The sequence below is a fragment of the Syngnathus scovelli genome, chromosome 4, assembly GCF_024217435.2.
Source record: "Syngnathus scovelli strain Florida chromosome 4, RoL_Ssco_1.2, whole genome shotgun sequence".
NCBI lineage: Eukaryota > Metazoa > Chordata > Actinopteri > Syngnathiformes > Syngnathidae > Syngnathus > Syngnathus scovelli.
The window spans coordinates 19588156-19599466 of NC_090850.1; the positions used below are offsets into that span (position 1 = coordinate 19588156).

At 41.8% G+C, this 11311-nt stretch overlaps 1 protein-coding gene across 2 annotated transcripts in view; it reads right to left on the minus strand.

Moving 5' to 3' along the window:
- fto (FTO alpha-ketoglutarate dependent dioxygenase) overlaps positions 1-6390 on the minus strand; it is a 96463-nt gene extending 90073 nt beyond the window's left edge. Inside the window, exon 1 of one of the 2 annotated variants that reach the window (XM_049717228.1) lies at positions 6229-6389. In XM_049717228.1, the coding sequence (XP_049573185.1) occupies positions 6229-6270 (42 nt within the window). In that variant the 5' untranslated portion in view covers positions 6271-6389. Of the gene's footprint in view, positions 1-6228 lie in introns of both variants that reach the window. The other variant, XM_049717229.1, reaches the window with a different exon arrangement.
- Between the last annotated feature and the right edge of the window lie 4921 nt (positions 6391-11311).

Consider the following 11311-nt stretch of genomic DNA (forward strand, 5'->3'; position numbering starts at 1 on the left):
CCGGTTTGCCGGAGCCTCGTCGCCGCCTTGTTTGCCAACACTCTGACATGTGTGGCTAATGTCTCAACACCATTAGGAGGTGCTCGGCAGGGGCTGTCAGACACAAAAGCTGTCAAGGGCTGTTTAGATAATCGGACTGACTGCTGCTTTGGGAGGAAACCATCCGGGAGGTGAAGGTACACTATGCACATGACTGCTTCTTCGTAAGGTTTAACACAGAGTTTACCGTAATTCAAGGAAGAAATTTAGCAAGAGACGTCTCGTTCTTCAGCAGCTTCAGAATTCTACAAAATACTGCAATATGCGAATAAATGCAAAAGTCATACTAACAAAAATGTAAAATTTTAGTATGACTGTACACCATGCATTTCCTTGACACTGAAAAAAATAAAAAATGCGATTTTACCACATTCAGAGTTCTCCCATTCCAATCAAATTATTGCTTAAAAATCAAGACATGATCAAGTGAATGTAGTCAAACGTTGCCTGGAGTTTACATCCCGGCTATGTGAAATCACTGCTGGCAGACGCCACTTTGATTTACTGTGACATCTCACCAAGGCAAAACCACTCCAAACAACAAAAACCCCTTGCACGGGGGTATCTGATTTTCCATTTAAGAGTGTAGTTTGATCACAGAGCCTCAAAAGCACATATGGGAGACGGTGGCAGAGCGTCTTCACAAGACAATGCAGATGGGCCTTTAAAAGCTGATTATTATCTCTCCAGATGCAAACCAAATGTAGTCATCATGAAACCTTTGAAATGTTACGCATCCAACATGGAGAAGCTGCATTAAAAGGAAAAAGGGGGGGGGGGGGGGGAAGTGGCAGGAGATGAGGGAACGTCGTGCATGGTTTCCCACGTCGAGCACGAGAAGCTATTCCTGACCCTTTATAGTTGATAACAGGAAGTCATCGGCGGCGACTCATCACACGCCTCATAAACGCCAACTTAGTGGCTCCTTTTATTCTCTGGAATTGTCTCACGTATTTCTAAATGTCACGATGATCCCCGCCTCCATTGCCGCTTACGACTGATTAGCACGACCTGACAAAAGATATGACGACCTTACACCCAACGACAAAATGCCGTCCTGGTTTTAGTGGTAGCGGCGAAATGACACCCGCCAGGCTTGACTAATCAACTCGATCTGTTAACTTCTCTGTCGCACAAAAAAAGGATCAAACTGAGCAGGACAAGGTAAAAATCACGTTGCGGGAAACATGAGCTGCAGACTAATCAACGCTCACCGATCAATGAAAGACCCGAGGGCTCGGGCTTGCGCTATATTATATCACCAAAACTTCATATTCATTCATTGATTTTACTTTTCAGAATAGTATATCATTGAACGCCAATGGGAGCGACGGGGGAAATAGAAGCTGGGGGGCCTAGGGAATGAGGGCGGGGTCTGAGGTCAACCCTCGTATGGACGGATGTTTGCACAATATTGATGGCTCGCGCTGAAAGAAATGACTGAATATCTAGATCAATAACTCTGGGTTGTTGCAGATGGAAAAATATAAATACATCTTTATGACTCGTGGAGTGGCTCCAGCCAACAGGGGCTAAATGCCCCCCTTAAGCTAAAGCCTTTGATTAGCCGAGGCCAAAGGTGCGAGGAGGGCTCCGCTGATGTGAGGATGCCACGCTTCCTAATGCACACTGGGGCCTTGTAAAGGAGCCAAGGATATGACGGGTCGCAGACCCCGGGCTTCTGACCTGACCCTTCTTTTCATTTGTAATGACGATGGGCTCGGGCTACACCATTGGCTGCCTTGTTACCATTATAAATCCCACCAATTGTCCATTTTCCCTCAAAAACGGATACATTCAGAATTGAAACTGAATCTAAGTCTTCATCCACACTTGTCAAGTGTGGTGCAGGTAAAAAAAAAAAAAAAAAACGATTGACTTGGCAACCGGTCCAATGGGTCACAGACGTAATTAGACTCAAGAAGTAGTCCAGAACCAGAATTTCTTTTGTCCAAAGATTGATTCCAGATCACTATGACTCTAATCAGTATAAGCAGCGGTTTGTTTAAACCAAATTCTTTGATTGACTGCCGACCGATCCGGAATGTCATCCGTCTTTTTTCCACAGTCAGAATCTCGACTGCAGAGAGTGAAGGTAGAAAAATGGACAGTTGGATAACTCTGATGCCACTTCTCTGCTGAGGTCATTTGCAAGCGGTCTGACACCTCTTTCAAATGTTGGTTCTGGGCCATTGTTCGGTGTGCACAGACCAAACGGATTGCACAGACATGGACCCACACAGGACAACGATTAGTAGTTTTTAGTAGTCAAAGTAATTTTGATACTAGAGGTATCAAAATTAACCGATCAAATTAATCGCCCTGTATTTTAATAATCGATGAATCATTTGGAGACATTTTAACCGAAGTACAAGTGTGAGTCTAGAAACATCACAGTTTCAGCCACCGGAAGCGGCATTATAGATGCAAAGCATTTTGCAATCAAGGCTAACTAAAGAGCTGGTGCAAAGCATCCACCCTCATCCTTATTTACAGCACAATTAGTGAGAACAACACCCAACCTCGCAGCTTCCACGGCTCCACACTAGCCAACGGGGCCATAAAGAGGGGGAGGAATCACATCATTGCCTACTCCTTAATTAAATGAAAGCTGTTAGCTTCATTTGCTTGCCTTTCTTTTTATTTTTATTTTTTTTTTTTGGGGTGGGGGGGGATAATTGAACTGGCCGGCCCACCGCCCGCCAAAGACCTCCCAAACCACCATCCCCGTTTGGCCCTAAATCAAGACTGGATAAATAGCCCAGTGGGTCCCCTGCTGGACTCCCGGCGGCAAGGCCAGAACAGGGCATAACGGCGGATCGACACCTTGCAGGCGATAAGTAATTCAGTGGAGGATTAGCAGCATGATAGCCTGATCAATACTGTGTGCTCAGGGCCATTAGGAATGCAGCGAGGAAACGACCCCCTCCGGTAATAAAGTAGGGCATCAAGGTTCTCCTTCATTTGCCAGCTCCATTAGTGTAATGGTATCATTATCTGGCACGGCCGTATTTTTCGGGAGGCCTGGCTTTTCCACCGCTCAACCGGTGGGGGTCCGATGGAGCCCCCCGTGTCGAAGGGTTCCCCTTTTTGCCATTGCACAAAAAGCCGGGGTGTAAATCTAACGCTGTTGGGAACTTATGCGCTACCCTGTTTTATGTCACCATCCCACACTATTTCTCCATTACAGGCTCATTAATAGAGTGACCAAGATGGAGGGGAAAAATGGTGGACAGAGAGAGAAAAAAGTGCTGATTGTGCCGAATCAGACTCCCCTCCCACCCCACCTCTTGCTAAAACACCACGACATGACAGGATGTCAGCATTAGTCGCCGTAAATCGTTCGCTTTACACTAATTCACCGGCTAGCGTTTTGCACGCGGTGAGAATTGATTAACCGTGTCCGGGACGCGCGGCCACGTAATCAGCTTTTACCTCTCTAGTTGTTAATTTAGCAGAAGTGCCGAGGGAAGCACAAACCATTTTAATGAGCGTTCGGTAACTGAAAAAAAAAAAAAAAAGGAAAGCTAAACAGGCTGCCGCAAACCCAAGCAAACCAATGAGGCTGATCTAAGCAGAGAGCCGGGCTGAGGACCAGACCTCGGAACATCTGGTGACCCTGTGCGATCATTACTTAGCCTACTGCTCACGCACGTACACATGCACACACTTCCTGTTTGGACACCACACATTACGCTTGTCATCAAGGGCCCGAATGGCAACTAGCATTTAACAAAAAAAATGACATTACATCGGGTTAAGGATTGGAGGTCAAACCTCTTTATCTCCATCTTGACAATAATGATGAAACATGAAATAAGTAAATATTCACCATGCAACTACATGGGCAATACGTTTGTATATACCATAAAGATAACGTATCATTTTATTAAGTCCTACTTAATTCAAATGTCAAACAAAAAATAACTCGGAAAAGTTACTTTGTGTAGTTCCTTCAAAGTGACGCACGACTACGACTATTGTACAGATTCACTCAACACTAATTTGTTTCTTATGTAATCAAATTTTGATTTTAATTTTTAATTAATTTTAATTTTTGGAGTGTGTATTACCTGCAAACGGTAAAATATTCAACAATATTTAACTGTGTGTAGTAGAACTAACTTTCTACAATAATATATCGATAAACAGTACAATTGTCAACAGTATTTAACTCTGTGTATAGTAGAACTAACTTTTTACACTTCCTACTATAATATATCAATATTTGTATTTAATAAAATGTGTTTAATAAGAGTTGAGACAACTGCCAAACAAGCACCACAGCAACATGCTAACCAAGGCTAATGCTAGCAAACGTCTCTTACCCATTCCAAAGTCCATTCATTCATTCTCAGAACAATAATGACAAGGAATTCATTGTAGTTATTATGTAAATTAGGCTCGCTGTTACATCACAATTCAGCAAAAGTCAGAATGCGTTGCTTACAGATACATTTCCAAAAATAGACAGCTGACAAAACACAAACTTGGTTGCTTAACTTTACATTTGATGCGCACAGGAAGACCAGATGCAACTTCTATGCAACATTTCAAGTCAATTTTCCTTGAAGGATTTTTACACAGCCTATAAATGAGTCTAAAAAATTGGACCTGTCAAATTAAATATTGAACGCACAGCAGCCATGACTTGCAAACATTTTCAAAGTCGCTGATAAAACGTAGACAGGATGTCTAGTCTGGTGGGATTTTCTATCATTGTGTGTTTGTTCCCAAACTCACAATGCCAACAGGGGCCACGGTAGTTCATACTTCACAGTGGAAAAAAAACACACGGCAACCACAATATCCAACTTATTAAATATCATCCTGCCCGATAGAGAATACACTCGAGGAGAAAAGACAGGAAGCGAAGCCACAAGGTCTGCCTGAGGGCCAGCTGGAACCGGTTCTGGCTCTGACACTGACGGCTCATCTGGCCACCAGTGGCTTTTTTTTTTTGGTCAAAACAGGAGGAAGCGCGTCCTACATAGTTTTCGCAATCCAAACACATGCGGGTAAAGACAAAGAGTCTCGTCTGGAGATAAGAGACGATATAGATTATTAATGGCTATTGTTACTTTTGTGTCTCATCTCATGAAACCACAAAGTTACGGCTTATGAAATGAGTACAAACAAACACTAGAAGCAGTTGGTCCTAAATGTTTATTATAATAAGAGCTATATTCATTTATTACGGTTTAAAAATCACTCTCGCAGATGGTGCTTAAGCAAAATGAAGCCGTCAACGATTAGTCATTGCATCAACGGCCCATGTGGGCAGCTGTCATCAAGCATATGGGCTTTTCTGAGGTGAACAAGGTAGATACAGCTACTCAGGTCCAGGTGGGGGGTTAGGGTTAGTCAAAGTTTTTCTTTAGATTTTTTTTTTGCTGACTTCAGTACACTTCTGCACTTTTCCACAACTAACCACAACATCATCGGTTTTGATTAAGTTACATTCATGAAGCACACATCATAGATTAATAGAAAATGGTATGGCTCACTGTTTGAATAAGTTCTCCTTTAAGAAGATCATTTTGAAAATTACAGCACCAAATGCTCTTTTTGCTACCATGACTGTGTGATGTCAAAAATCAGAAATAAAATCATACATGTATTAAGGGGCCAAACGTGTTTAATGCAATAAACCACAACTCACCTGGCCTCCCTCTCCTCTCGGGTCAATGCCGAGCCACCTTTCATTTTACTTGTTGCTTTTGTTCTCAAATCACTTTGGTCATTCTGCACACTTACTTTTATGCATTATAAGAATTTCTCTGGCTGTTTTCTGTCCCCTGTTTCTGTTTTAATGCCAATTTGTCTGCAGCTGACTTAGGTTGGTGTCACATTTCTCCCCCTAAAGGTGGATGAGGGAGGAGGCGGATGAAGGATGTTGCACGCCAGCGTCGTTTAGCTTGATATTCTAAAGAGACGCGTTTGAACGCGGCGCGTTGTGCTGGCTGGTGATGATGGTCGTTGCGTGTGAGGGTCGTCAAGTAGAGTGAAAAAAAAAAGAAATTAAAAAAAAAAAAAGCACAGAGGCAAGGTGAGGTATGCGCTGGCCCCTGCGTCTCGCAAGCCTCCACAAATCAGCCAGTTGCGTCACATTCGGAGCGTTAGACATTAATCGAGCGTGCAGCAGTGAGAAATATGCCGGACGCGATGGAGATTAAACGCTATCAGTACCTTTCTTCTCTTCTCCCCCTCACTGTCACCCGATCTTTTCATGTTCCTGGAGTTGTGTTGACGCTGTCAGACTTCGCGTGCGCGGATACGCTGGTTCTTGTAGTGCGTCAGGGCTTACGTTTGCGTCAATTATCAGCTTTTTTAAAATGCCACGGGCGTCAGTCTTGCCAGGTTATTTTTGGTTTAAGTGCTGCTGTTAACGTTTGTTGAGATATGATTGCTTTTGTGCAGGATTTTGCAAAAAAGAGGCACAGGCGCAAGAAAGACAACTTCAAGTACCAGAATGCATTGGTGCTTAAGGCGGAAGTATTTTCGGCACATTCCCGATGATGCTCAACGCTCATCACCTGTGAGAGCGCAGGTGAAAATCCACCAATAGAAAAAAAAAAAAAAAAAAAAAAACACCGACCAACATCCTTACTAAGCTGACATTTCACTTAATGCACCTAATAAATATTATTAAAATGTATTAAAGTAAAATACGCATGATGATGGGGAATAGGGTATTAATTTTAAATGTATTATTCATAATAATAGTACAGTAGTAGTAGTGGTTTTCAATATGAAATTAATAAAATTTGCATTTATAATGATAGAGACACATCGTTAAATGATTATGGCACAATTTCATAGTGGATAGCACATCTGCCTCATAGTACTAATTCTGATGGTTCAAATCCAGAACCACAACAAATGTTCACAAAAAAATACAATAATTATTGTAGATCTTTTTTTCCCCATCAACTGAGTTTTGCTAAAATAACATGCAACTCAGTCAGAAATACTATAATTTGTGTTTAAAATTTCCCCACTGAAAATATTAAAAATTAAAATTAATTCTTCATTCATTCTATAATCATATTTTTATAGTTTAATAAAACCTTTGCTTCGGGTCTCTAGGATTAACCTGCAAAAAGCTTCTTGTCATGCGAAGATACTCAGCAAAGAAAAAAAACTTTGTAAATGCCAAGTATTGCGTATCAACACCTATATTGTAGTACATATTGGATGAAATTGCAAGTCCTGTCAACTTTATTTAAAATTTTGCATGCATTTCCAATCCAGTTGCTGTTTCTCTAACCACATCAAGCCTTTTTTGGCACACTATATGACTCCTCTGAAGCGTGCACCCTTTGAGGGGTCATTCAACTGACTTCATACATGTTTTAAATAGCCCCGAAACATGCCCTGTGAATTGTTCCTGTTGCAGCACATGTGAAATCCATAAGCGAGATAAAGTGGGGTCTGAACCACCTGCTACGTATTACCTACCATAATGCACTTTGATCAGCGTCTTCATTAGGTCGCTTTGTAATCTCTCTTTTTTTATGACTGGAGCTGACCAAAGCGAGCAGGGGGTACCGCGTTGATGCAATCCACATGTTTCTTTCACCTGTCTAGTAAAACACTCAAAGAGCTCTCAAGGATGTCCGACATGCCTTCACTGATAAAAACAAAAGCAAGGGTTCTTGATTCCTAGGTAACAAAGATGAAACAGAAACTATTTAAATTTATATATATATGCTCTTGGTGTTGAAAAATTGTACGAGGATCACCACTGCCCCGTTTTGGCTGAATGGTCTTGCATGCACTGTGGGCCATAAAATTATTTGAGTATACGTACTGTATATAAAACTTTCATTTTGTGTAGACCAGGCCCCAGTGACTGAGGTTTACGGATTTATTTCTGAGCCTCGTCTAAAGGAATTGCTTTGATCATAATTTGGGTGAATTGCTTTAAGAAATGTATTAGTCTCATTTATAATAGTGCAAATTCCATTTGACATTTGGGGAAAACACGATAATGGGTTTTTATTAATGAAAACATGGATTAAAGGCTTGTAGTTATCGGGTTAGGGGTATAGCAGCCATGATTGTTAGCATGCTCTGCGACAGAAATAAATTAATAATATATACACTTCACTGTATTATAGTAGAATACATCAGGAAGTCATTCTGTCCACAGGTGAACTTGTTGAGCGAGCAGCGCTTGCTTTGAAATTGATTTTTTTTTTTGCGTTTTTTTAGCGTTCTTTAGCGAAATACGTATATAGTTGATTTAGTTAGGCTAGCATAAATTAAGCTAACCTACATTTTAAGCAGGACATCGTATCTGGAGGCCTGCTACCGTTTTGAAAAAGTGAGGCTAGCATGTTGTTAACACACATTTGGTACCTACAAGCTGGACCAACTGTACTGTTCAGTATAAATGGTGCAAATCCCAAAGAAGCAGTAGCTTTGGAAAATCTAAATTGCTGACTTTTTATTATTGGATGAAGCCATAGGCAAGTCTGCTGCTTTTAACGATGCAAGGTTAAGTGACAAAGCTAAGCTAACCAACATCTGGCGGTGCATTAGTGACACATATGTACAAAGTAGTGGGCTATTCTTTTTCTTGAGCCATGAGGATAAACGATAATATTTCCCAACTGTTATTTTCATCTCTTTGTCATAATTTGTTCGGGGTTAAACACGCGAGCTTAACTGCAATGTTCTTTGTCTTCTTCTCATGTCTGAAACCTGTTAACTGCATACCGCTTTGCTCCATCCATAAAGCATCATTCTGAAGTACATTCCCTCAAGTGCACATGTCAAACTATCATTCACATGTTCTCGCTGTCAATCAACAAACCCACCGAGACATTTGGCAGTGTTGTTCCGTTTTTTTTTTTTTTTCGACACGATCAGAGGCTCTGTGAGCGATTAGAACGACCTTACGAGCCGATTACCTCCTTTAACGAGGCCTGTCCGTTTGAATCGGCACATGAAGCCGTGCTCCAGCTCCACCTGCGGGGGTTCACCGTAGGGCGAAGTCAGCTCCGATCACGCTCACATCTGTGGCGAGTGAGCATATGCAATGTCTCTGAATGTCTGGCCAATGCATTTAGCGCTCACGATGGGATGTATGTTTTGTGTTATTGTGCATTTCATCATCGCCGGATGACCAGGATTGCTTACGAGATTTAATGTTCCTCTGCCAAGATTTTTCTTACCAGTTAGCAGTTTTTTTTTTTTGTCGGAACATTTTAGTTGATTAAAAATCTTCTCCAAACAGTAATTGTTTTTCATTTATTTTTTATGCGTAATCATGGTACCAATTGGCACCATGACTACACTGTGCAAGTTTTAACGTTGATCCAAAGTGAATGAACACATGGGGCAAAAATGTACATTTCCATGCTAACCTTCACCTTGCTTCTTTTTCTTCGCCTTAAGGAAACTTATTTGTCAGAGCCATGAAGCAGATTGCTGCCAACTGGTTTCCATTAACATCAAAGGCGGCCATATAGTATATATCAAAACCTGTATTGTATTTTCGAGTTAATGTGCAGGACCCTGCTAAACAATTACATCCTTATCCAGGAGATTTTTTTTTTCCATGCCGCATACTTATGTCCTGTCTCCAATTTTTGGCTGATGCCTTTGAAGCACACCCACGTTTGGTCGTTTTGTAGCTCCACGGTTACCTGTGCACCTCACGCCCGGTGGCCTCTTGGTTTTGGCTCATAAAAGTTGGACTGGAGAACAAAAAAGTAGTTTGATAGCCGGACCCAAAAAATAATAATTTCTCCCGCATTGGTTATTTGGCATCATCATTGTCGTTCCAGATGCTTTCGCTGTGTCACCATCTGCGTATTTTTTAACCGTTTAAAACAAGAGGAATCATGTATTTGCTTTTGGTGTGTTCCACTTGAAAGTGTTCTGGTTTGACAGGAAGTCTCACACTAAGCTAAATCCATGACCGCATGAGCTCGCTCGTCGCTTGCGCCACAACTGAACGGCACCTGCTCGTTTACATAACACTCAGTGACTCAAAACCACCATGAAAAGATTCTCGCGCTAAACTGCAATATTATTTAAACGCGATGCAACCGCACGGACGAGGCTCAAAGTGCACGGAAGGACATTTTAAAAGCATTCAGAGCGTGCGTACAATGTTCAATGCATGTCGATGGAGATGCAGTAAAAGATCAGGAAGGAGTATTTTGGAGAGCGTGCAGCCTCATTCTAAGATGTGGTACACCTCCTTCCTCGGGATGGCTTCCAGACGGCGGGATCAGGAAGCGCTTTGCTCTCGCCGTGATTTGAATAGCATGATCCTTGAGCGCTCGTCTTGAAAAACTTGAGGTTTCTGACACACAAAAGAACCTCTTGTTAAAATCTCCCACACAAAGTCAGGCTAAGGAACACTATAAAACCAGACGAAATCACGAGCCGTTGCTTTGAAGATCATCGTGAGTGATTCAAAACGGCTCAGACGGCCTTTGTACACTTTTGCGTATAATCGCACGTATGTTGGAGACAATACACTAGAAAGTTCAAATTGAATTTAAAAAAAAACCTGGCTGGAAATCATCTGTCTAGAAGTCACCCAGAAGTCACCTTGACTTAATTTTTGGAGTCATGAGCATCTCTTGTTGGATTTGTTTTTGTTATGTCTTGTGAGCCAAACATTAATTTACGAGAGAGCTTCAAAGACGGGATAAATAGTCAAATACATTCCAGCATGAAGATCGTGGTTGTGATAAAATGATTATTCAAGTTTCAGTCTTCATCTCGACACCTCTCATTAGCACCCCCGTCCTACTCCGAATGTTAGCAAGCTAGCAAATGAAACGCAGCCCGACCGAGCAATGTCTCAAGTGGCATTAACAGCAAAATGTACAAGTTCAGCAAATATTTGTGAAGGTTTTCTTTGATGGGAGACTGTTTCACATTAGAGGGATTTTTATTGGGGATTTTCTGCTTTTAAATGTGCATGTTTCCCTGCTGACTCAAGTGTTCGCGAGCCTAACCGTGTGACTGCTAGCATGATTGCGTGCAGGGGACACTCACACTGATGAATGTTCAAGCTAAGTCGAGTTTGGCGGTTGACCAAGAATCCATCCAAACTGTACTCAGATTCGCCAAAAACACCCGAGGTTGAAACATATTTATTTATCCAGCCACTCAGCAAATGAGTTGACATGAGGGGGTGTGCTGATGGTGACAAGTATGTTGAACGCAGGCTGAAAGGTATAAATGAACTTGTCATATATGGAACATTTTTTGCGTGCTATCGCTGAGGCCCACTTCGCTTCGA